Source organism: Buteo buteo, chromosome 10, assembly GCF_964188355.1.
Source record: "Buteo buteo chromosome 10, bButBut1.hap1.1, whole genome shotgun sequence".
In the NCBI taxonomy this organism is placed as follows: domain Eukaryota; kingdom Metazoa; phylum Chordata; class Aves; order Accipitriformes; family Accipitridae; genus Buteo; species Buteo buteo.
Genome location: NC_134180.1, coordinates 32,748,740 through 32,774,910, shown reverse-complemented (window position 1 = coordinate 32,774,910; position 26,171 = coordinate 32,748,740). Strand labels below are relative to the sequence as shown.

The window sequence follows — 26,171 nt, the reverse complement described above, 5'->3', positions numbered from 1 at the left end:
CTCGTTAAAAGGTCACAGCTTCTAAAACCAGCATCAGCAAAAGCTGTGAACGCTTTCCAATAACCTTGATTACATTACGTCTTTCAAGAGGAAAAGCAGGGAAGAAAACGCTGTGATACAACTTGCGAGATGTGATGGGTCTCAGCGGGGTCTGGGCATCAAGGCGAGACCCGTGAGGAGCAGACACTGCCTGGGGGGGAGGAAGGTGCAGCCCCCTCGCCTGCTCCATCCCGCAAGACCCTTGTGAGGGCCAAGCTGCCATCGGAGGGGGCCGACAGCTTAGCACCTGGACGTGCCAGGCACCCTTCCTGGGCTGCCGGCAAGGGCAGGACGGCCACAGCTCTGGCGGGTGTCCCTGCACAGCCACCCAGCCAGCACGCGTGGTCAGACCTCTCATCGTTACAGAAATGAAGCAGAAAGCAACTTTGCTGGCCCTTCCTCGCCACCGACCCACCCTTTGGGTAGGCGCCGGGGGATATCTCTCCAACGGGGGCACTGAGTGCATTGAGGACGTCAGGGCTTCTCCCTCAAGGGCCACGGTGGGCTGAGGAGCGTGCTGGGCTCCCGCTGCTCCCAACAGGCGTATAGACACACAGAGCATAGCACCGGCCCTGCCTGCCCACTGCCAGTGGTGACACGAGCTCCCAACCCTGCAGACAGCCCGCGGCCCCTGCCACACCAACGCAAACCGTCCCTGCGTGCCACCAAGCCAGCAGCGCGGGAGCACTCCCAGGTTGCAGACACAGGAGCTGCCACCACCCCGAGAGGCTGCCGGGGCGGGCGGCAGCGTGGCACCCTGGCAGGTCCAGACGCCATCACAAGCGCATCGTTCAGAGCCAAACCCCGGCAGCTGCCTGCTACCGCGGGCAGGGGCTTCCTCCCACCGGCCCTGGGCCAAGGCAGCCAGCTCAGCCCATCCCCGCTCCGGAGGACTCATCACAGGGCAGGTAAATGGGTGAGAAAACATCCACTTAATGCTCTAATTTGTCTGTCACCCAAGGGTGACCGCGGCAGCAGCCCCAAGCGCCCCGCGCCGGCTTCGGCAAGGCGAGGGGGGTGGCAGCTGGAGGGTGCCCTGCAGAGGAGGGCACTGCCCTGGGGATGGTGCGAACCCAGAACTAAAGGAGAATGTTTTGTTTTCAACTTCCACGGAAACAGATGGAGAAACTCGATATTCAACTAAAAGGAAAAAAACGTTGTCAACAGAAAGCTAAAAATAGGTTTAAATTGAATTAAAAAGAGAAAGAGAGAGAACAGAAAGTGAATGAATAAGAAACTAAAACACACCTGTGCCAGGAGTTGCATAAATGAATCAACAATATCAGGATGATCCCTGGGCCCTAAAATATAATAAAGATGTAACTTAAGAGAAAAATCATACAAACAGCAACTCAACATCATATAGTTATGTGATACAGAAAGAATTTACAAGTGAAAACAGGAGTGTAAGGGAGGAGGGGTGTGTGGGGAAGGGGATGGGCAACATGAGCAGCTTGAAGCAAGTTAAAGAAACAAAACATACAAAAAATCATGAAACTTGGAGAACCCAAGAACAGAAAGAAACTGCAAAGGAAAGGGTCTGAAGCCCCAGGGTCTCCAGCTAGCACCTGGGTGCTGCAGAGCCAAGGTAGAGATCTTCGTGTCCTTGGGGAGGAAGAGGAGGAGGAGCAGGGGCTAGCTGGGCACCATCTCCACAAGGAGAATTAGAGCTTTTGCACTGTGGGGACTGAGCGGGTGTCTTCAGAGCACCGTTTGGTCCTGGAAGATAACTGCAAGTGAACGACAACACCTCAGCAAACGCTTGACAGGCCCGGCCGGGCTCAGGCGTGCACATGCTTGTCACCAGCTGCTCAGGAGCCCCTGGCACAGTCACCCTCCCGCCCCGTTCCCAGATGCTCTCCGAGACCCTGAGTCCAGGACCCTCCTGGAGGTCTCGGTCTCCCTCCAGCATTCTCCTGGGAGAGAGCAGCTCAGTGCCCAGAGATCTCCATGCCAGCGCCACTCACCCTACCTTGGCATCTGACTGCGCACAGACGCGTCTTGTCCCCAGTGGGGTCAGGCGTCCCCCTCTCTCCTGCCGCCCGTGGGCTCAGCAGAAGGGGCTCGCCCTGCTCAGGGCCGGTCGCCCACCGAAGGGGACCCACGAGGTGGGTGGGAGCACACAGTCCTGGGCACACAGCGAGCTGGACAGCCGCTTGCCTGAGCAAATCTCGTGTCCAAGCGTTGGCACAGCTCGGGCTCTGTCCCCTCCCCTTTCCTCCTGCAGACATGCCTGCTGCTGCCCGGAGGCATCGCCGCCTCCCCGGGCGACGAGCCAAAAGGGTTTCAGCGTAGACGCATCCACACGCCGCTGGCAGAAGCAGGGACCTGATCTCCGGGTAAGCCCGGCTCGCTTGCCACTGACCCCAGTGACACCTCAGCGCAGCGGGATTTGCTTGGACCGTGCCGCGATGATGAAGCAGGGGTCCTCATGCCTCTCCCACCTCTCTAGAGAGCTCTGAGCCTCGTACTGGGGGGACGGCATCACCCTACCCAGCACCTGGCTGTGAGCAAAGGACAAGACCCCTTGGGGACCGCACATGGAGGTGCTGAAGGACCAGAGCCAGCAGCTCCAAGGTACATTTGTCCCTGTCATGGGGCAAGTCACCAAGAGGCTGAGGGGAGCCATGGTGCGGAGGGGCCTGTCCTAATCCCATTCGCTTTTTGTAGGGTGGGCAGTGAGCCGAAGAGGGGCCCCTGCCCTGCGGGAGGATGCCAGCATCCTCAACATCACAGCGGTGACTCGGTGGCCAGCAGTGACTCTGAAAAGGTCATTTCCCAGATGTTCACACACACATCCTCCTGCTCGTGCGAGGGCTTGATTCCTGGCCACTACAAGCAGCGCTGGCCCCCGGAGGAGCCCCGGCATCTCCCGAGGAGCACAGCCTCCCTGCCAAGCAGGACTGGAGCTCCGGCTCGACCCTTGCAGCACGCAACGCCCAGCCCTGCTGCAGAAGTGGGGCTGTCACGGCAGTACAGAGTCTCGCCCAGGGGTTTCCTGCTTCTGCTGCCCTGCAGGGAAGGTACCCACCTTCCAGGGGTTGGGATGAATCCAAGAAACAGAGATGGCCCCATTAGCTTAGCTAGGAGTGAAAACAGCCATTCCTGGTAAGACGCCTCCAGACTCCATGCATGCAACAGCCTGACAACAGCCCCAGCACGAAGAAGGGTTAATCCCACGTACCTTGCTGGAAGAGGGTCAGCGTGACTGAGGTAACGAGCAAGAAGAGGGCCTTGATGGGAGGGAAGTGGGCAGGCTCATGGGCAAAGATGTGAACCAGCTGCAAGAGAGAGAGAAGGACTGAAGCTGCCGCTGGCCCTGCACACCCCCAGCCTCCCTGGGGAGCAGCAGCCCCAGCCCCGAGCACGGCTCCATACCTGCCGGGTGAGGTCGATGGCAGAGGCCTGGGGGATGGTGCTGTACATCTGCCCCAGCATCTCGCACAGCTGAGGCACCATGGGGGCAAAATCATCCAGGAGGGTCTTCACGGACTTCTCAAAGATGGCACAGACAGACTGCGGGAGAAGAGGGACTGCGTGAGCAACGGGCATCAGAAGACCTCTCCCAGGTGGCAGGGCTTGATGGATGGGTCCCAGGGGACGGAAGAGCTGGCAGTGGGGAGGGGGACCAGCCAGGCAGAGGGCTCAGACCTGCTCTGGTACTGGTGCCCTGCCCTGCAGCCCAGGATGCTCCCAGAGAGCAAGGAACACCCTTCCTGCTGCAGCGGGAAGTCTCCCCGAGGGCCAGGGGGAAGTAGCTGGTGGGACGCTGCACATGGGCATTACTGGACTGAGCAAACTGGAGAAACACCAGATGACACTGGTCCAGGTCAGAGCAGAGCTATCCTCTTAGGGAACACAGGTTTGGAAGACCCCCATCTCCCACCTCCCTGCTCATGGCAGGGCCTCCGTAACTGGAGAGGAGCAGAGCTGATGGGAGCACAAGACAGACAAGAACGTCTGGACGCTGCTGATGACAGTAAGCAGCACTGGTCCAGACAACCCAGAAAGACATCTGGCTTACAGGGCATCACCCAGAGTCTGTCCTTTGCTGTCCCCAGTTCAGGTCAGCAAGGACAGGCAGAGCTGCAGGCAGTACACAGGAGGAGCCTAGTTACCTCCACCACCTGGGCATCATTCAGCCACTTGCTGAGAACCTTCTGTATGAGCTGGAAGACTTGCTGCAGAACCACCACCACCTGTAAGGAACGAGAGGCACTGAGGAGAATTGGCCCCCACGGCACTGGGGAGGGGAGATTCGAGACTAAGCATGGCCTGGACTCAAACCTTCAGGCACCACTGCCTCCTCCCCTCTCCAAAGCTGGGCAGCTTTCTTCCCTGTTGAAGCAGCCTGGCATGGCTCACAGCTGGCAGGCAGCCCCTGGGCTGTCCTCCAGAGCAGCGCCCAGCCAAGAGGGATCCTGCAGGTCACCTCTGCCCACCTCAGGAGCAGTGGGATGAGCTGAAGGAGTTGTTTGAGCTGGAATGCACCAGCACTACCCTCTTCATGGTACATGCTGCATTCCCCTTAACTCCCCCCTCCTGGCACCAGCAGTGAATAGCGAGGCTTTGGCCAGGCTGTGGCCAAGGGCATCGAGCTACTGCTCTACTCACTGGGTTGGGTCCTTGCTGCACTGGCAGTTTCTTGACCTCAGTGCTTTCGTGGTCATCATCGTGGTGGCTGATGTCTAGGGTGGTGAAGAGGTTGGAGAGCAGGCCCAGGATGTGGATGATGGCCAGCTTGTTGGAGGGATTGGGCTGCCAGGGAAAATAAAGCCAAAGCATGACAGAGACTGCGCTGCTCACAGTCATGCCTTTGGGATCCTGAGGAACCAGGACTGCAGAGGCAAAGTGCCAGAGAGGGGTTCCCTGCACTGCACTCTCTCTTGAGCCCACATTCAAGAGTGCTGCTGCAACACAGCAACCCCAGGGCTACACCCAGTAGGAGAAGCCACTTCTGGATGGAGGTAGCATGCGGGCACTCACCGTTTCATCAGCCAGCTTTTCCAGCTGCTGGATGTAGGGGGTGATCAGGGAGTGCAGGTTCTTCAGGATCTCCTCCACTTGCAATGCAGAGAGCAGGAAACCAAGAGCCTGCATCAGCCACATGCACTGGCTCGTCTGGGACAGAGAGGACACACAAGGGGACAGGTCACTGCCCAGCCTGCAGCCCTACCACACACACACTAGCTAAGGCAGCTGCCAGGAGCCCGGCCAGCTAAGCCAGGACCCCAGTGTGCTGCAGCTCCTGAGCTGCTCTATCTGGGTCACTCTAGGTACATCTCACTGCAGAAGAGGGGAGCAGCTCTCCACCAGCATGGCAGAACCCAGGGAACAGCCGCTCTGCCACCAGCCCACCTGGCCTCTTCCCAGCAACCTGCCAAGTTGGTGCCCAGATATCTCCATGCTGGCCCTCACCCTACCTCAGCACACCATCCTTTGCACAGCCTGTCTCGGCCTCTGTGGGGTCAAGTGTGTCACCCCATCCTGGTCGCAGGCACAGCCTGGGCTCTGTCCCCACACTGATCTCCCTTCTTTTTTCTCTTGAAGACTTGCCCGCCATCTCGGCATCCTTCGGCTTGGAGGGACTGGGAACTGCTAGAGTTAAGCCTCCCTGGGCACTTCCCTCTCTATGAGGACATACCCCCCAGCGTGACCCCAGCCCAAGCGCAGTGGGAGCCTGGCAGTGCAGCAGGAGGCAGCCAGCAGGTACTCCTGGCCCTGCACACGATGGCTGCAGCGCTGAGCTCCCCTCAGGGGACAGCCCAACTCATGACGGCACCCTTCTATCTTCAGCTGAGCACAACTAAGGGGTATGGGGGGGGCAAGCAGAACCAGCCAGAGGCGTGAACCAGCCCCTCTTACCTTATGAATCTGCTTCATTAACACCTCCTGCCGAAGAGAAGGGGAGAGAGAAAGAGGGTGAGTGCTGCAGAAAGCCCCTTCCCTTCCAGGAGGCAGGACTGACGCAGGAGGTCGAGACAACCAACAGCAGCGTGGCCACAGACAAGCGGCACGCACTCCCCACAATCCGCCACAGGCAAGGAGCAAAATCCTTGTCCCCTGGTAAGCTCTTCCCTAAGCCAGCTCACTCAGCCACCCAGCAAGGGGAGCCCCTGGCTTGGACAGGCTCTGCAGCAGGACAGCTCGAGGAGCCAACCTCAGCCGGGGCTTCCTTACTCCAATGAGTGTCCCCAGGCTCTAAAAGCAGAGACTTATCCCTTCCACCTGCCCCTCTCTGCTCCCATGCACACCCTGGCAGCTTGCCCAAGCCCAGCCATCCTCTTAGTGCCTTGGGGCTCTGAGTCCCATCTGCCCCAAATCTTGAGAGCCAAGAAAGACCACGGGACAAGCTGCCCAGGCACTGCAGGGACCAGTTCAGTCCCCATGGAGAGGCGTGAACACCAGGATACCCCCCAAGATGCTCAGCAGCGGCACCAGCTGCCTGGCGGGTGCAGAGCTGGCAGGTTGCTGCTCTCAACAAAGCAAACAAAACCCCGGGGAAAGGACAGACACCCAAGCGCGTACCCCAGTAGACCCCTTGGCAGTCGTGTCTGCCACTGCCTGCCATTTCTGCACTCACAGCAGGACACAGGACGTGCCACCTGGGTCTACTGGCCTAGGAACAGGGCTGACAAGTCTTCCACACCAAGCAAGAAGCCCTGAGCTGCTGCTTTGTGTCCCCATGCCCTGATCCTTGCAGAGGAAAGGGTGTGCACAGAGCACATCCCACCACACGTTCATCTGCATCCAGCTCCTACCTGTGACACGGCGACAATGTTGGCAGCGTAGGGCGGCAGGTCGTACTTGCACTCCCGGCAGATCTTCTTCAGGGTGGAGACGCTGGAGATGGAGAGCTCAGGGTTGCCCAAGGCTTGGAGCACCAGCGGCAGCACGTTGTTAATCATGACGGGGTGATCAGCCAGCCACTCTGACAGGGCCCCTGTGCACACAGACGGGATCAGACTGCAGGACTGCACCACGGGGTCTTGCTCCCCACGTCCCGGGATGCTCGGCTTTGCTTTTCAATGCTGTTATTGCTGGGGAGGAGCGGTCTCAGAGGGGATCCCCCTCCCCAGCCCAGCCTGCGCGCGAGCAAAGGCCTCACCGATAGTGAACATGACTGTGTCGGCAAGCTGCACGTTGCTGATGCTGATCCGGGGAATAAGGCCAATCAGCCCCGGCACCACGTCGGAGTAGTTCACGTCGATGGTCTCGGCAATGGACTGGAAGCCGTAGAGCAAGGCTTCCGTGTGCTGCCAGTGTGGGAGAGGCACGGTCAGAGCCACACACTGACCCCTTATGCCCACCTCAGCCCCAGCTCCAGGCACTACCTCAGACCCCCCCACGGTGGCTGAGGAGGGTGGTCCCTGTGCAGCACTAAGGACAGGGAAGCAGAAGACCTGTTCTTCGCCCCAGCAGACCCCAGAGAGCCTGCATGTGTGCTGGCAAGGTTGTCATGCTCCTTGCCTCTATCACATCCCTTTGCTCTCAACGCCCCGTGGCAAGGACAGGTCCCCAAGGGGCTGGTAGCCATCAGCCTGGCACCCGGGTCCCCTCGCTCACCTGCCACGTGGATGGCTGCTCTGTGTTGGTCAGGAGGCGTCCCAGTTTGTCATAGAGGCTGCTCAGGAGCTCAGCACCCAGCATCTCGTACACGTACATCAGCGTGTCAGAGATGTCCACCCTGCAGAGAACATGGGGGCTCTCCAGATGCTGTCGCCATCCCCTGCAGAGCACTCCACCCGCAGACGCATTACTTCCCCTCTCGCTGTCAGGCAGGGTGCAGGCATTGCCTGCACAAGGACACTGCCCCAGCCCAACGCAGAGCGCTCCCAGGGCTTCGTAGGCAGGGCAACTGGTGCCACCCCAAAACACCAGCTTGTTTCCATAGCACCACCACAGCCAAAACAACTCTCGGTGGAAGGAATCTCCTCCATGTTCCTCCTTAGGCGTCCCCACAGTGCTCAGGCTCCAGGCAGGCAAGATGCTGCCCGTGTCCTTGCCTACCTGCCAAGCAAACCCCACCTCCAAGCCTAAATTCGCATCCAGGCAGGAAGCAAAGTGCCCTGCTCCTGCCGCCCAGGGAGAGGCATGCCCCAGGTGTACCTGTATATCCGAAACTGCTCCTTCTCATCCGAAGACCAGAAGCCGTACTCCTCATCGGAGGGGAACTGGGCTTTGTGCAGCAGCACGTCCACCAGCTGGAAGTAGACAGGCCTGTAGACCTGCTGGTACACCGCCTGCTTGTCCGGCTCGAAGGAGAGGATGTCGTCCTGGTGGCAGGAGGAGAAATACATCAGGTGTTGCAGGGGAAAGAAAATGGAGCCAGCATGCCCACTGCACAGGGGGCTCAGGGGCATCTCCCAGGGCTGGCGGGACCTGTCACACCTCAGAGGTTGCATTTCCAGCTCCTCAAGGTCCACCTGATGCCAAGCCCTTCTGCAGCAGCAGCATTATCTGGAGGCAAGATGCTAGAAGCCCCAGCAGCTAGGTGGACCTTTGGGCATTTGAAGACAGCACGGTTACAGCAGGGTGGCACTGCCCTGCCGTGTCCTAGCCTCAGGAGCACGCCTGCTTCGGGAGCTCGTATGCCTCAGACCCGCACGAGGCAGGCTGGGATGGGTGCCTGGGGAGCACAGCGCTCTTCTGCCTGCACCTGTAACCTCAGGCCCATCTGGGGAAGCAGCGAGAGGAGGTGGGAGCCTCGGCCTGGGCCCGCACAGCAGAGGAGCTGCCGGCACGGTGCCGACATCGCTCCCCTCCCTGCCCACACTCAGCCACATCGCATCAGATTGCGGAGGAATGGAGCTGGGAGGATGAACGGGGACTAAAAATAGAGCAGGACATGGCAGGGCCGCTCTGTTGGTGCAGAGAACACTGGCCCTGGGAGAGGGAACCCAGGCGGGGCAGCCACTAGCACCCCCCAGCCCTCTCTTTCTCCAAGAGACCACAACTACCAGCCTGGCAGCAGGGTCTAGCCCGCAGTAAGCCAGCACGCGCTCTCCTCCTTGCCTGCAGCCGATGCAGCCACACAGCAAGAAGCTAAACAACCAGGTCTGCTGGTGGAAAAAACAAAAATTAGCATGAAGTTTTAATTAGTTATGTTAACGAGGCCCTTAAAGGCTGGCTCAGACTTCCAAGGAAGACTGGGGGTGGAAAAAGCAAGCCATGGGGCCAGCATTTCTGAGGTACGTGCCCTGCAGTGGCTGCGGGTGCATGGTGAAGAGCGGGGGCATCGGAAATCCCTGGGGACCAAACGCAGCCAGGCCAGATCCCAGTCCCCGTGCACCGGTGCCTCCAGCCCTGCCTGGAGCACCGGATCCGGACAGGCTGCCCCACGACGGCCACTGACCTGCAGTGTGTACCAGAAAGTGAGCGTCAAGGAACTGGTGGTTTCGTTGACAGGGTAGTGCCCGGGGATGCCAGTGCAGAACATGATCATGTTGACCAGGGCCAGGAAGCTCTGCCAGTGCTCCACCTGGTCCAGGAGGGCCCTGGGGAGCAGAGAGCACGGTCAGGGGGGCACCGCCGCTGCGAGCCTGGCTCCTCTGCCCTGACACACATCACCGGGTGCAGGACAGGTGCTGGACAAAGCGGCATGTGGGGAACAGTGGGCTGCTCCAAGCTCATTCCTTCTCCTGCGGACCGTCCCCAACACTCACCGGGAGTGGTTCTCCCCCAAGGCCACAGCGATGCGGCAAATCCCATGCGACGTCTCCATGTCCCCGCTCTGGACCGCCTGGCGCAGCTGCTCCTGGAGCCCCAGCACGGGGGGGATGAGCTTCAGGAGGGTGTTCACGTACCTGCAAGCACAGCCTGAATCAGTGCCGGGCATCACCTCACCGGCACCGGCTGCCACGGCATCCATCCCTCCTGATGCTCTCCCAGGGCTCCTGCCCAGCTTTCCCTACTGGAAGGCTGCTTTGTGTAATGGGATGCATCCAGGAGCCTTTACTGCTTATAGGGACTCTCCTCCCAGCCTGTGGCCTCGGGACAAAGGCTGAAGCACCGAATACTCCTGCAGCGGAGCCTCTGCAAGCAAAGAGAAGGGCCGAGCCAGCGGCCATCAGGTCTGTGCAAATCCCTCACTGCACCACAGCGTGGGTATCTGCCTGTCTGCCAGCATCCCCTGACCAGCACTAAATTGTCACTGCCATAACCAGCTCCAACCGAGTTGTGCCCACATGCCGCAGCATCGGCGGGGATGGGGAGTGGGAGAAGGGTGGCGAGGGCAGATCCGCAGGCTCTTTTTGCCATGCTTGCAGCCCGTGCTTCTCAGCTCTGCACGGAGGCAGCCAGACCTGCCGCTGGGAAGCCACACGACTCTCCAGCATGGGCACATCTAGATTGTGCTCTCTGGCTGGGACGAAGGGGGCAGCCACCCTCTGGGACTCCTACCCAGGGAGGATGCTGGCCCCGTGGTATGTTCCCCCACCCTCCCGTGGCTGCCGCAGCCCTGCGCCGCACAGCTCTCCCACATCACATCACGCACATCAGCCTCCCCTCCAGCCGCTGCCTGTAAGTGATGGTAACCAAGGCAACGAGAAGGAGGCAGCCAAGGTGAAATGCAGCCCAGGGCCCCTGGAGAGAGGCCGTGCCGGAGGCTGATGAGCAGCCTGCCATTTCCCTGCCCACCAAAGCGCATTATGCAGTGCTGCAGCTATTCCATGTGCGCCCCGCTTGCACGCAGGTGTGGGGCCAAGGATGCTCAGAGCGGGAGGCACACGTGATGCCAGCTCTCCTGTGCCCATCGCGGGGAAGAGATGCGAGTGCTGGTTTCAGGACAGCCGCACGTCCACCCCGGAGCAGAAGGGCTGCCCAGCGTGCTGGCCGCTCTTGCTATGGCCAGTGTAGGAGCGAACAAAGCCATTGGTGCCACCAGCACAGGGAGAGAGCTGTGCTGGTGGTGGCAGCTTCTAGGTCTGGGTCAGTGGGAGAAGACAAGAGGGAAGAGGGACTCTCCGCCTCGGCAGCCCCTCTGTGTGCTGTGTGCTGCCGGAGGTCACCCCCTCCTCAGCCCTCCTCCCCAGAGGAAATCACAAGGTGAAGGGGACAGGTATTTGTGTGTAAACCATTTTCAAGCCTCTCACGCCCCATGAGTGATGCCCATGGCAGTGTGGGAGTGCTGCGATAATGGAGAATTTGGGAATTCACCAGCTTCTCTCCCAGGGAACCGATGCTGCAATAAGGGTTGGTCCAAGAGAGCTGACAAAAAGGCACAGGGGACGTTCCACTGCTCCAGTGTAGGGCACAGCCATCCTTCCTCTGCAGCACTGGGCTCACATTACCTTAAAGATGTTTTCGTGACTTTAGGAATTTATGACAAGGAACCTGTTTCAGCTGGTTACCTTGAAATACTCAGAGTGCAGATGCCTAGACCTGAGCTAGTCCTCCACACTCCCTGCACAGCCAACAGGGAGAACCACCTGGGTTTGCTTCCATGCTGCAACTCATCCCATGTTAGTGAAGACTTCTAGAAAAGGTTGGGTGAACCACATCCTGAGCACCACCTTGCTCTGCTCACTGCCTATGCAGATGTAAGGCTCCACAGCGAGGAGGTGGACTCCTGCTCTAGGTGAGTTGTTTTAACCAGCTGCTCAACAGCCATGGCCAAGCCAGCCAGAGCTGGGCTCCTCTCCTCCACATCCAGGAGCATGGAGCCCCAGGCCACCCCATCTACTTGATGCTGCTTCCCAGCCTGAGCAACCAGATGGCACCATGGCCCTGATCGGGCACAGAGCTCGCCCCAGGAGGCAGACACCATGCCTGCCAGCCCTGCTGCCAGCCACCGCTTCCCACCCACAGCACCCCAGTGCCGGGCAGGGGAGGACAAGACCATCCCGGCCCAGGCAAGTCCCTGACCGCCCACCTGAGCAACCTGTCTCCAGCAGCCGATGACTGGGAACGCCTGTGAAAGAGTATATGAACGTGGCAGCCCTATGGTGACAGTTCCCCGTGTGCTTCCCTCCCATGATTTGTGTTAGCCTTCCTGAGCAAGATTTGCTACCTTGGTATTTAGCAGCTGAGCAAATTTTTCTTCTGTGAGTTTGCCCGGTCCCTTCTCAAATCTCAATGCCCAGTGAACTGCAGCATCCACAGCTCTCTGTGGGACCAGCACCTCCTCTGCTTTTCCCACAACCCTCCCCAAACCACACCATGGTGCAGGGGACAACCTGCAGAGGGGAGATACAGGCAGTTCACATGGGACAATCTCATGCTTCCTAATCTAAAATTTGAGCCACTTCCTGATAAAAAAAACCCACATATTAAAAACCTGTTTCTAATGAAGCCCTTGGAAAACTCTTCTAGTGCAACCCCCCTTCGGGGATTCAGCACCAGGTGCCAAGCCCAGGAAGGGATGGGCTGGACACCAAGCAATCCCACCCAGACACCTGCAATCCCGCCAGCTCCACCACTGCAGCAACACCCTGCTGCTTCCAGAGAGGCAGCTCAATGTCCGATGCCCAAGCTCCGTAACTCCCACCATGGGCATGCACCATGTGGAGGTCCCTCTCCCCTCCGACATACCCGCCAGGCTGCAGGAGGGTGGCCAAGTGCTGCGTGCCAGCTCTCCCCCTGCAGCACGTGCCGCCGAGCTCTCTGACCAGCTTAGCCGGGGGATAATCCTCAAACGAGACGGAAAATCCAGCCCAAGCCTCCTCTGCAAATGAGATGCAACAACATTTCCATTCCTGCCCTCCTGTGACTCAGGAGCTTCCCACTGCCCCTGAGAGCAGAGGTGTGCGCAGATGTGCTCCAGCTGCAAGCTCCGGGCTGGAATGCCGTATCCTAACAGAGGAGCAGCATCCAGGCTCCAGCAACGCCCAAGACACCCCCTCCTCTGGGTGCAAAGGGCTCCCACCTGCCTGGCAGGTAGGGAGATCAAACACTTCGCACCCACAAATCTCTGCTGCACCATGTCTAGGAACACCTTGGAGGCAGGAAAGCCAACCGCTGCTGCTCGCAGGCAGGGAAATGGAAGCTGCTGGCACAAGCACCATGGCCAGGTGGTCCTCGCCCATGAGGTCCCACCTGCCCTTCTCCACCTGGATGCGGGTGGCAGCCAGTTGCTCCCAAGGTGAGGAGCCGCAGCGTGAGGGATGCCTTGCAAGGTGGTGCTCCCCTGGGCAGATGACCCCAGGCTACCTAACCCTTAGCGGCAGAAACCAAGCTCAAGAGCCACTGAGCCTTCTGCTGATGGTAGAAGCCCACCTGCACGATCGCCTCCGCACCAATGTCAATGAAGCCAGCTGGGAGAGGGTGAGGAGGAAAGACACAGGGACCATATCACCCGGGGAACCCGTGGGAAGGTGGGGAGCCCCGAGACCGACCTTCTCACAGAGCAGTGCCCTACAAAGCTCTGGAGAGGACCATGTCAACAGGCCAGCGCCGAGGATGCTCTGAGCTTGTGGCTAAGGGCAGTGGGGAGCCAGGCCCCTGCGGAAACAAAGGCAAGAGATCGCGGAGGAAGAGAGCGGCTGAAAAGCAGCAGGGATCTCCCAGACCGTGGAAATAAGAGACAGAAAGGTCAGGAGACTCCCTGGGGGCTCAGGGAAGAGCTGGACCTGCCGTGGCTGAGCAACAAAGCCGGAGGGGCGGGACAGCTGGCACCAGGGGAAGCGGGAGGAGGGACGCAGGATGGAGGACACAAGGAACAAAGGGGAAGAGAGAGCCCACCGGGGCCGGGAAGCAGTGGCTCTGTGAGCTACCCCGCTCCTGAAGCCAGCCCAGATCGAGCACAGTCCTGCTCCTCCCTGGAGCAGCTGACACCACACGCCGCCTGGCAGGGCGTCCCTCTGACAATGCCACCGCTGTCCCTGCGCCCCGGGAGCGGGGGCTGTGCCAGGCTCACACACTGGGCAGCCTTTCAGACCGGCTGCCCACCCCGTCCTGGCCACTGCCCGCACGCCTACGGACAGGAGGGTGCTCTGCCATGACCGATGATGCCCCCAGGGATAAGGATGGAGAGCAAGTGTCCGTGATGCTGCAAGGGAGCAGCCAGCGTGGCAGGACTGAACGGGGCCAGAAACTGCATGGCAGGGTCAGCATGGGAGCAGAGGGGAAACTCCGCTGTCAGCCACACTCCTCACCAAAATTCACTTTGAAAGCTCAACAGAAAGCTCAGGCTTTTAATGCAACTGAAGAACAGTGCTGCAGGGCCAGGCTCCTGCACACAGGTGGGGAATCACAGCCAAGGGACTCCTGAGACTCAAGGGAAATGGAAAGGAGGAAGACAGAGAGTCCAACATTTCAGAACTGCAAGTCACCTTCTCTCACCTTCTCATTTTCTGCACCAACCTTGCTAAAAGGGTTTGGGCTGGCCCACAGCCTTTGCTGGGTACAAGGAAAAGCTGCTTGTGGTCATCTTCTGAATGCTAGCAAATGAGGCAACCCCTCCGCGCACCCGGCAGCGCATCAAAATCCTGATGGGTCCCTTTGCACGCCAGGACTTGCAGTCTCCAGATGCAACCCCTTGTCATCGACAAGGACAGCCCCAAGCTGCCCTTGAGCCAGGGACTGAGCCTACCCTGAAGCCAAGGGGAGGACCAGGGCTTACAACCGCAGCGGCAGCAGCATCCGCACCGCTGCAGAGGGTCGGAGCCTGCGCGATGCGCAGCGATGCACAGGGATGCACAGCAGCGGCAGCTCAGCCCAGCCTTCAAGGAAATCCTCCTCTTTGGGGGAAGGTTGCTAAGCAGCCAGGAAGGGATGTGGCCACAGGAACTGGAGGAGATGTACTTTGCCTTCTGCGGGCATCGGTCCTGAGAGCTGACAGCAGCTCGGACAACGCGGCCAAGCAGATGAGCTCGGAGCCCTGCAGTGCGGCCCCGGCAGGACCTGCCCCAGCCCCAGGTCCCAGCTCAGCTGCTCCAGGGGCAGCCACGGCCACAAACAAAGGATGAGTCCTTGGCTGGCACGAGCCGTTGGAGCCAGGAGGAGGGAGAAGACCGACAGGTCTGGTTTTATTATCTCTGCATTAAACCAGGTCCTTGGCTGGACCAGCAGCACCAGGCAGAGGAGGGTCTCTGAACTCCCCCTGGCAGGAGCCACGCAGCTGCTCCCTCGCCGGGTGCTGCAGGATCTGACACAAGAAGCCAGAAGGGAGCATCCTCATCTGCTTGAGAGGAGGAGGGTGGAGATGGGCTGTGGCTGCCCAAGACTACATGGTCCCCAGAAGCCAACCATGGTGCAAAGCCTTCCAGGACCAACCATGTGAAACCAGTAGCCTCTGGCTGCTTTTAACATCTCCCACTTCCAAACCCTGTCATCATCACCTCCAGGGCCAATGGTAGCTAGAAAAAAGCCTGAGGTTCTTCCTCCCCACCCCGTTCCCCCGTCGATGCCCAGGAGCACCAGCCCGCAGCGCATGGGAGAGGCTGCCCTTACCTCTGGGCATCAGGCTGGGAAATGGCATTGACAACAGCCTCCACCGCTGTGTCGAAGAGCTCCGGGTCCTGCAGAGAGGTGAAAGCTGCCTGGATCAGGTTCTCGCAGTCCATCAGCGGGATCTCCAGCTGCACCCAGCTGGAGAAGCACTTCAACACCTTCTGCTTGATGAAACCTGGGGAGTCCTGCTGCTGCAGCAGCTGCTCCAGCAAAGGGAAGACGGAGCCACACTCCTGCGCCAGGACGCTGCGTACCTGGCCCTTGCGGTACTGTGGCAGGCGGCTGGTCTGAAACTCCTCAGGCAGCACCGTCAGCAGCTCCAGCAGCGCCAGGCACCGCGCTCGCCCGTCCACGTTGGAGTCCTCCGCCTGGAACATGCGCACCATGTCTGCCACGGCGCAGGGCCAAGCCTCCGGCATCATGCTGAGCGCCAGGGAGGCCAGTGCCACGCACAGCCGGGTCAGCACGATCTTGGAGCCGCTGGCAAAGCGGGTGATGTGGGTGAAGAGCTGCGACTTGAGGCTCTCGTACTGGTCGGCCGGGATGTCATTCCAGTAACGGGAAATTTTAATGTGGAGAGCACTGGCACCGAAGTACTGGATCTCGGGCACCTTGTCCATGTGGAGAAGCAGCCAGCTGAAGTGCCACGCTTGGGGAGAGACCTGCGCCTGCATCAGCCATTTCTGAGCCAAGTTCTTGTTCTCGATGTTTGGGTCATAATACAGCTGATGGAGAGCCTGGAAGAGAGAGGGAAGCATCCTAGAGCAGCCGAGGGGAACCACCGCAGCCGGTCCCACCAGGAAGGCTCACCAGGACAGAGCCCAGCGCCTGGATTGCCCGCTAGCCACTGCCCTGCAAAGCCAGCTCCCCTCCCCGCATCTGTCAGCCTGTGTTAGCTGGCCTCCCTCCTTGGACTCTCGGCGAAGCGAGAGCGATCTGGCAGCAGGTGAGGACCTGCAAAGCGTTATTCCCCTCCTCCTCTCATGCTGCACTCTGGAAATTTCTTTTTCTTAGTCATCTCCCATCCTCGCCTTCACTCCTGCCGAACCCGCCTGCTTCCCTGCTGATGCGCCGGCACTGGGGTGGGCGCAGGACCCCTCTGCCACACAAGGGCTATAAGGGACACGGCACACCGGCACTCCTGCCTTCCATCTGCACATGCTCTCAGAAAGGTGCTGTGGATGCACCGGCTCTCAGAAAGCACAAGTGGCCCAAAACTTGCATCTGGGAGCCCACAGAACACAAGAGCCGCTGCAGGTATCTTCGTCTGTCAGGTTGTACAGAGCCCTGGAAACCCACAGTCACTAAACTCGGGGATTAATCCCTCCACGGAGTCCCTCTGAAGTATTCCCAAAACTGCCCAGCTACTGCTGAGCCAGAAGAGCCAGCACCTAACCCTGCCTCTGCCACCACCTCCCGTGACAGTTCGGGGCTGCTCACTCCATCTCTCCATATGGAGAAAGGGAACATCACTTACCTGCTCCGGCAGCTTTGGGACATCTAGTTACTGCTTTGCAGAACTCGGATCCATGTGAACAGCCTCACGCAGGCTGCAAGGCTTTATTTGCAGAGGAATATTATATAGATCTTAAGGCCAACATCAGTTAGTTACTTATCCTGAGTGGGTGCAACTGGTAACCAGTGATGCCCTCGCACATGGAGGGAGAGAGTAACTACCCCTTGCCTGAGCTCCATCTTCTAGCAGCAAGGTTTTCTGCCTGGCAGAGCGCGTTTCATTTCAAATCACTGACTCCACACGCCAGGAGCAAGGAAAGGCGATGGCATTTGTCAGGCTATCAGGCACCCGTCGCACCCCACCAGCAAATCGGAGGATGAATCCAGCAGGTGCAGAGGATTTTTTTGTGTCCCCATCCTAGCTCCAGGTCTCAAATATCATCGTCCTCCCCCCTAAAAAGCTCGGTGAAATTTTTGTGTGGCTCTTGTGCCCAGGAGAGGATTTAAACCCTATTTTTAAGCAGAGCTGGCAGCCTGGGGCACAGAAACAAGCTTCCCAAGCAAGTGCTTGTGCCTCCTGCTGCTTCCCAGCACAAGACCAAAGAGCAGGACAAAATGGCAGGAACCTTACAGAGACGGCATTGCCCAGGCCGTCATTTGAAACGTTCAAGACTTTGTGGCGGGGAAAAATGAGGATAACCTCTTTGGAAGAAAGAGGTTATGAAGTACGTCGTAGGAGACGGAGCTAGCCAACACAGGCTGCAGAGGGACAGGCGTCTGTCCCACTAAAAGATGTATCCTGACACAGAAAAGCTTAACCCTAGACAAGCAGGACACAGGGAGAGAGAAATCTGTCCCAACAGAGTGGCCAAGGGGAGCCCATGAGTTAGCAGCAGCCAGCTGAAACCTTGCACTCTTCCCAGTTATCTCAGTCTTTTGCCTGAAGCATCACTCAGCTGCTGGGGCAGAGGTAAATGCTGTCATCCCCTCTCATTAAAGCAACAATTTACTTCACTATCAAGCAGTAGCTGCAGATGTGCTAAAGGCTCAACTACTCCTGGGGGTAGGAACCTGGCTCCTACCCCTGCTCTTTTGCTAAGGACTGAGTCATCCTGCAGCAGGGCTTGAGCTGGAGCTCCCAACTATCTCCTCCATTACCAGCTCAGTCTCTTACTTGCTCTCGTCAGAGCTTGCTGCTTATTTTCTTTCCAAAAGAAATCTCACTTGAGATTCCCAGAGTCAGTGACAGCCCACTCTTTCCCTTCCCCACTCGCTGGCCACCGTCGCAAGATGCAAAGGCCGGCAGCGGTCCCCTCCACCTGCTCCCCAACCCAGGACCCCTCCCCACCTACTCCCAGCATCTCTTTTTACACCCCCATGCGTTTCCTAATTAATTGATTTCTTCTATTTTGAATAACCTTCCTGCTAACAGCTAGAAAATCGTGGGGAGCAAAAAAATCCCTACGCATCATATATTACGAGGCACAACGTGTACACATGCCCCAGTAGCCCTAACCTCCAACCCAGTACGAGGCTTGCAAAGCACGGACCTCACCATGAGCGGAGGATGGACCCGGCCTCCAGCGCTGGGTTTCCAAACCACAAGCACCCCCGCTGCTCACCTCCGCCGGCTTCAGGGCTGCGGCTTCATGGTCTCACAGTGGGGAGATGCGCAGGCAAAGCGTGGCACCACGCACGCTCCGGGCACACCGAAGCGAGCCCCCGGAGCGATGTGCGTGGCGGGGCGAGCCTTACACAGCACCGCGGGTGACGGGGAACGTGGCAGGGCGGCAGAGCGGAGGCTGGCGTACGCAGCCTGCCTGCTGGGAAGCAGCTGCGGGATCATCCTCCTGCCTGGCTGGGGCTGCTGGCTAAGGCCTGATCCTGCCAACGCCTCCAAACAAGGAGACCCTGGTGCGTTCATGAGATCGCCCAACTGAAGGGAGAGGAGCGAGCGACCAGGCAGAGCCCAGCGTGAGGCCGAGGCGCGAGCATCCCGCAAGCAGCCCCGGCAGCAGAGGCTCTGGCACCGTCTATGCCAAAAAAAACAGCTGCTGCATCGTAACAACGGCAAAGAGGGAGCGCTATCGTAGATGCTCCCCTCGACGCTCACGCTGGGGAGGTGTCACTACCACTGCGTTAGAGGAACAGCGAGCAATTGGGTTGCGAGACCCCTCCCCAGGCAGGGTCAGCTTTCCAGCCACGCAAATGACTTTCCCACCACCACCATCCCAGCACCTCGCCTGCATCCCTCACGCTCCACCCTGCACACGGTGCCCGCTGTCACCAGCAAGCTCTCCGGAGAGGTGTCCATCGCCCAGCAACACCCCCCAGAGCCCCGTTCCTCCCACAGAGACCCTCTGGGGAGGTTTCCAGATGAGGGCCCCAGGGATGTGTGCTGGAGCCTCCACGGCTCAGCACCTCAGGGAGACAGGGTGAGCGGTGAGATGACAAAGTCTACCAACTACACAAACTTATTCAGAGGATGGAAACAAAGCTGACGCTGAAGCATCATGCTGCCAGCTGCTGGAAGTCAGAAGAATATTCTGGAAAAACACAGCTACTGGCTTTCTCACTCCCCTTCCCCAAGAGCCCTGCCTGGGAGGGGACCAGCCGTGGTGGCTCCTGGCCAGAGCACGGCTGTTCCTGCCTGCCTGCAGAATGCCAGGTAGAGAGGTAAGGCAGCACGTGCCCTGGGGCTGCCGGCAATGCGCCCCATCTGGTGCTCTACAAGACACGGGAGAGCTTTGCAGAGGACCTTCAAGGATGGGCATCAATACTGGGACCATCCTAGTCCAGCTCAAAGCAGCCGAAGAAGCGCCTGGGAGAAGACTAGGCTCTCTCCCTACACTACCACACACATCGGCCGAGTACCATCCTCTGCTGAGAGCGTCGGACAGGAGGCTGCAAGGCACTGTGCCCTGCAGAAGGGTACCTGAACACCCAGTACGCTCCTCCCCAGCAAGGAGAGGCACCGTCCTCATCCCAGAGGCAGGTGCCAGCACCAGCTGCTCTTGGACTTTGACATCACCACGCTGGCCAGCACTCTCAGGCCCATCAGGAAGCACTGGAGATGACGAGGGGAACTCATTAGTGCCAGCAGGGAGAAGCAGAAGGCACGAAATTGGGCAGTGACATCTAACAGGGAGGCTTTGTGCATTCTGATTTGAACGGGTGACTGACACCGGACCTGCCTCCTCCGCAATTAGACCTGTAACGTGAGAGCTGGTAAACAGCCCGGCTGTCAGCTATGCCCTTTGGCCAGGGAAAGAGCTTTCTCCAACATCAGCTCTGCTTGGTTGAAAATAATTCAAGCTTGTTATGATGGCTCTTCCCTGCTCCCAAAGCCTCAGGCTCTAGTCACTGGAGCGGCATCAGCCCCCCAAGAGAGCCAGAAGTAAGCTGCCTTGGGGCAGGGGAGCTTTCCCAAAAGGCACAGGTCAGAGGTCCCACACTGGTCGCTTTGGGAGGTGGAGGGGGACCAGTCCAAGGAGAGTTCCTGCCAAGCAAAGTCACCTGATCTTAGGTTGCACTCCCATATCATGAAGGAAAGAGCTGCTACGAGCCCGGAATCTCCCAGCCCTCACCTCTCAGAGCTTCTGCAGGGAGCCCACAGCCAGCAGGCTGTCTCCCTGACCGCGCCGCATAAATACAATGACAGGGTCGCCAGCAGAGAGACATTGCGTCCGTGCCGTTTGCGGGTTGACAAGAGGCGCCCTGGACACGTGGCTCTGGCCCCACAGAGCCGGACCGTGCTGCCTGCCATTCTTGGGGGCTCCATGGGGAGACGGGTCCCCTCCAAGGGCCAGTCTGCTTGAGCAAACAGGTGACAGCGGGTACAGCCCTGAGGTCGGCATCCCGGCGGGGGAAACAGCAAGCTGCAAAACATATTCCTGTTCTGCTCCTTGCTCCGTGCCCACAGCCGTGGCATGCCGGGGGCAGTGGCGGCCACAGCCCCTCGGCAGCCACCAGCCTTCTTCCAGCAAGACCCCCTGGGATGTCTCCCGCTGCAGTCTCTCGCTGTCCTTTCTAGCTGAATGCACTGGCACCGCCAGCGCTCCAGGCCTGCAACAGCACAGCCATTACCACGGCCCTGCTGAGCAAAGGGAATGTCACCCCTGCCTCCCCCCACCCCGCAGCAGCCGTCCTCCCCCTGCCACAGCAGGGCAGGCTGAGCAGCCAGCAACCCCGGGAAGGCGGCAGCCTGCCGAAACGCCGAGGATAGCAAATGGATGCAAAATAAAGCCGTGTGTGTGCTGCCAGGCGTGCTGCTCCTGCTCAAGGCACCCACACTTTGCCAGCGCTCCCAAAGAACGTTTTTTTTTTTTCCCCCCCTGTCCTAATGAGAGGTGCTGCCACTTCGCAGCCCCTCTTTGAGCCCAGCTTGCCCACACCAAGTGCCCAGCTGTCTGGAAGGGGCTGCAGCCCAGACGCAGAGCGGCAGCCTCAGCATCCTTCCCACTGCTTCACTGCCAGCAGCCCTTTGCAGAGAACAGCGTGGTCCCCAGCAGGGACGGGGCTGCAGGAGGGAGATGTGTGCGCTCTCACCAGTGGTGACCAGGGCCCTGCACAGGCAAAGGGTGAGCAGGACCAGAGAGGAACCCTGGGAGGGCAGAGCCCGGGATGAGTTGCAAGAGTGACCCAAACGCCTGCTCACCATCTCGTGTTTCTACCCGTCACTTCAGTGAAAGAGTTCACAAGCATTTTGAGAGAGGAACCCCCACTGGCGCCCAGGCACCAATCCCCCCCATTCCCGCTCTATAAGACGTCAGAGCTGAGATGAGGCTCCAGTGATGGCCCTCGTAGGGCACAGCCGAGCCCTGGCAAACACAAGGTGTTGCCCTCTCATCCCATCACCACCACGCCACAGAAGGAGCAAGGTGTTCAGCCAAGGCTGGCTGCGGGTTGAATCTGCTTCTGCAGTGAAGATCTGCTTAAACACTAAACAAGGTGACTCCTCGCTTCCCTCAGTTTTGCAAGAGTCTCCCCTTCCAAGGCCCCTAACTTACCACCCCCAGCACGGCTGCCACATCTCACGTACATGGGCTGCCTCTGAGGAAGAAGCGGCCAAGCTGCTGCCAGCAGTGCACCAGACAAGGGAGGCCATTCCCCCCATCCCGACGTATCCGTGATTCTCTTGATCAGGTTTCTGAAGACAGGCAATAACCTTTTTCTGAAGAAAGCAGATGCACTTGGGTTTCTCCTCCCCATCCTCCTGGGTGGAAGGCAGCCCTGGCAGCTGCCACATCCCCGAGGCTCAGCATCTCCGAGGAGCGGTGATCAAAGCCACCCCTCTCCCATCACGGTAGGCTCCGGATGTCAGCTCCATGACACCCCGCCTACCCATCCTGCCAGAGAGACTCTGAGCATTCATCAAGCATCTCCAGAGAGGCACACGGCAATCTGGAAGGCCCAGAGATGCCAGACCGCTAATGTGCTAGGGAAAAGACGTCAGTGAATATTACAAACACCCCAGAGGATGAGAGGCAGGCCAAGGGAGGAAAGACCTGGAAGGAATCAGACAAAAAAAGAGGGTGAGAGCTGGCACTCGGGAAGTCCACGGAGAAACGGCACTGCCTTCTTATTTCAAAAAGGGGGATACTGCTAGAGCAGATTCAGCTGCACCAAAAACGGATAAAGAGGGTCTCGCATTACTCTTCTGTCTAACACCACAGCGTTAGGTGCTGCCACCCCTGACCTGGCGGAGACCAAAAACGCAAGGCACAAGTCCTGCTTGTGCAGTGCTGCTCCAAGGCAGACGCAGCCAGCAGGGACCGAACGTCTGCAATCCATCTTCACCGGAGCAGGGTTCATACTGCAGCAGGAGCGTCACCTCCCCAGGACAGCATCGCCCCATCACCAGGCTGCCAGTCACGCCGGCGACAGCCCATGGGCACGCAAAAGCGCATGCAGGTCATGAACCAGACTGCACCGTTTAGGCACGGGTAGGCCGAGCATCCTCACAGCCTGAAGCTCTCGGCTTGCCCAGCCTTCCCTTCCCTCCAACCGGAGCAGCAGAGCCCTGCTCAGCAGCAGGTGCAGGGGAAGCAGAGCCAGCCCAGAGCTGCCGGCCGCCCAGCAGGTCCACACAGCGTGGCCACGCCAGCCTGCTCTAGCTGTGCCAAAGCCAGAGCAGCATCTAGGTCAGGCTCAGAAGAAAACAAAAAGCAGCCGAGCAGCCCTCGGCTGGGACCGGGGGACACTGACACAGTAACTGTACCGCAACGGCTCAGCCCCAGTGTGACCCAGCTCCTTCCCTGTGTCACGGGAGAGCTCCCTATGGAAAAACGGAGCAAGAAAACACAGGGAGCAACTTTCAGTTGGCCCCTGAAGTGCAGCACCTGAACCTGACACTTCCTCAGGAACAGAGGCAGCTGCCTGCCCGCTGCCCGTGGGCTTTCAGACCTGCCGGCTGGCAAAGGGCAGCGTGGGCCCAGCCTACAGCATCCGCACCCTCCTGCCTCCCTGCAACCGCTGGTCACAGCTGGAGGGATCTAACTGGCTCTCTCTGGCACAGGTCATGCTGGATAAATACAGCAATGATCCTCTTCAGCTACATGGGCACCCAGATCCCTGCAAACCCGCGAGGGCATCTGCCCAGCCTACTGCATAATAAACAACAGTGGGGGTACAGAAGGGTCTTCCAAGGATGTGAATCCTCTCCACGAAAACCATCAGAAGAGCATGATGGGCACAGTCTCACCAGAGACTTCCCTGGCTACAACTGCCACATGTGATGACTTCCACTGCGGGTGACCTGGAGAGGCTTCGACCCTCTAACTTAAGAGATAACCAGCTCCTTACGCTGTTCCTAACCCCAGCACTTATCACTAACTGACCCAGAGTGCAGTCAAACCGCAGCTTCGATCAGTATTCAGTGTTATTAATAGAGCCATGCACAAAACCTGGCAGGCAGAAGAGCCCAGGCCAGTAGAATCATCATTTATCTGCCAGCATCACCTCTGACAAAGCAGCTCTACCCACCTGCCTCCCACCAGCTCAGCCCCCAGCAAAGCCCACCTTTCCTTCGTGTTGTACCAGAAACACCCCACAGCCCTCCCTTGAAATGACAGACACAGGAGGGCTCCGAGCTGCTGAACCTCTGAGTTTTTTCTGATCCCACCCCACATTTCTTCCACTAGGCAGGGACCATGCTGCTGTCCCCAGCCAGCAGCTCAGAGCCCCACCGCGGTCCACAGCCACACCTTCAGAGGACACCACCGAGATGGCAAAGCCTGCGGAGACCGGGAGAAGCCGGGCAGGCTGGGGGAGGGGAGGCAAAGCATCCTAGAAGGCATCTTTGCCTCCTCCCAGGCGGCAGGAGACTAAAATCCAGAGCAGCATGGCGAGGGCGAGCTGTCTCTCGGCACAGCCCCACCTCGCCCAGCCAGCGCCGGGCACCCCCCGCCCTGGCACTGCCCACCCTTCCCGGGCAAGTGTGCGCTTCATTGTTGGTGCAAACAAAGGAGCGGTTTGTGTCTGCCGAAGAGAAAGGAAGTCGGAGGCAAAACCATCCAGCAGCCCTGGATATATGCAGATTAAGCTACAGAAGGTTGCATTAATGTAGCGTTTTCCAGACATCACTTAATCCCCCCCGGCTGTGCTGTCTCCATCTCCCTGGCGGAGGTGGGCTGCATCTCACCTGCGGCCACAAAGGCAACTGGCACCCAGTTACAAACCTGACGTCCCTGACCCCACACCTCCCGCGAGGCCGGGCAAGCTGCTGGGGAGGGACGGGTGCGAAACACAAGCCGTGTACCCACCAGCATGCCCGTGGGCATCGCTTTGGCAAGGAACTCTGTCTATTCTTATCGAGGAAAAATGAGGACACTGGGATTCCCACTAGCTGTCTGGGGACCGAGCTATGGATCGACAGGCTGTCGGTCTCGGAGCAGATGTCTGGCTACAGGGTGAGTGGAAGGGAGCAGCGCTCTCTTGCTGTTTGCCCTTCAGGGATGCATCCTCCTCTGCCCTGCCCCCATCACCTCCAAGCCGGCCCAAGGGAAGGTTTTTGCTCAGCTGCCTTCCCCGGCACTGGCTGAGGTGCCCTGCTCGGTCTCCGTGATGAACCCCAGGTCACGGCGGGGGCTGCTCGGGGCTCTTCCCAGCAGTAGCGTGATGCCGGCAGGCCTCGGTTTGCCACGGCCGTTCCCCGGATCCCAGGTTTCGGCAATCACGACCTCGCTCCTCCCGCCCTGCAGCTGCTTAGGAGGACCTCGAGCATCAGCAGGAGCGGGGGAGCTGGACCCCAGGTTTAGACAGGCACCGCCGGGCCATCCGCCCTCTGAAGGCTTTTCCCAACCGTACCTCCCAACAATTCCCAGCACCTGGCAAGAGTCCCTTCCCTGCCTGATGGAGACACTGATAATGTCGGGCTTCGCACAGACGCCCCTCGTCCAGCGGCCAGGACTAGACCCGCAGGCTCTCCCTGCCCGGCGCTGCAGCACGGCGACCCAGAGGACGCCCGTCGGGGACACAACTCCTCCCTTCTGCTCCCATTTCTGCCACATCATTTTCCCTCCCCGGGCTGCCCCGGCGCACAGGAGCCGGCGGCTCCACCTCCCGCGCCGCGCACCGGACCCCCCCGGGCGGGTCCCCGCCGCCCCCGCTGCGGGCAGGGCGGGCAGGACAGCGGGGATGCCGCCCCGCCGCCCTCCCCGGGCCCGACACCGCCGAGCAGGTGCCCCCACCCCACCCGAAGCCGCAGCCCCCGCACCCCCGCGGCAGCATCAGCATCCCGAAGCCGCGTCCCCCCCGCCCCGCCAACGCCGCGGGTGGGCTGGGGGGGGGACGGGACACGGACACGGACGACTCGGGGCGGCTCGCTCACCTTCTCCACGTTCTCCACGGTGAAGTCGAGGCCCTGCGGCGGCGGCGGCGGCGCCTCCGCCCTCCGCTCCATGGCTGCGGCGGCGCTTAGGAGGCGGCGGCGGCGGCGGCGGGCGGGCGACAGCGGCGGCGCACGGGCAGCCGCATCGCGGCGGGACCCGCCTCCCCGCCCCGACGAGGGCGGCGGCGCCGGGGCCGCTCGGCTCCCCTCGGCTCGGCTCGACTCCCCTCGGCGCGACGGACAGCGGCGGTGGGGCCGGGAGGCGCCCGAAGGACGCCCCGAGCGGCACCGCCGCCCCGATCCGCTCCGGCACCGCCTGGCCCCGCCGTCCCGCAGGCGCGGCCGGGCAACCCGGGACCTGCCGCAGCGCCGCGCCGCACGCCGGGAACGGTAGTCCCGGCCCACGCGTGCCCCCTACCGGGCACCGGCACCGAGCGCCGCCCCTGCTCCCCACGCG

General features: G+C 59.9%; 1 protein-coding gene across 2 annotated transcripts in view; it reads right to left on the bottom strand.

Annotated features, from left to right (window-relative positions):
• IPO13 (importin 13) overlaps positions 1-26,055 on the bottom strand; it is a 32,624-nt gene extending 6,569 nt beyond the window's left edge. The window contains exons 1-15 of one of the 2 annotated variants that reach the window (XM_075039276.1): positions 25,715-26,055; positions 15,430-16,166; positions 9,705-9,845; positions 9,395-9,536; positions 8,149-8,315; positions 7,606-7,726; positions 7,148-7,295; positions 6,801-6,982; positions 5,905-5,931; positions 5,026-5,160; positions 4,654-4,797; positions 4,158-4,238; positions 3,418-3,555; positions 3,224-3,320; positions 1,288-1,340 (exon numbers count right to left, since the gene is read on the bottom strand). In XM_075039276.1, the coding sequence (XP_074895377.1) occupies positions 1,288-1,340; positions 3,224-3,320; positions 3,418-3,555; positions 4,158-4,238; positions 4,654-4,797; positions 5,026-5,160; positions 5,905-5,931; positions 6,801-6,982; positions 7,148-7,295; positions 7,606-7,726; positions 8,149-8,315; positions 9,395-9,536; positions 9,705-9,845; positions 15,430-16,166; positions 25,715-25,786 (2,385 nt within the window). In that variant the 5' untranslated portion in view covers positions 25,787-26,055. The remainder of the gene's footprint in view (positions 1-1,287; positions 1,341-3,223; positions 3,321-3,417; positions 3,556-4,157; positions 4,239-4,653; positions 4,798-5,025; positions 5,161-5,904; positions 5,932-6,800; positions 6,983-7,147; positions 7,296-7,605; positions 7,727-8,148; positions 8,316-9,394; positions 9,537-9,704; positions 9,846-15,429; positions 16,167-25,714) is intronic. The other variant, XM_075039277.1, reaches the window with a different exon arrangement.
• Between the last annotated feature and the right edge of the window lie 116 nt (positions 26,056-26,171).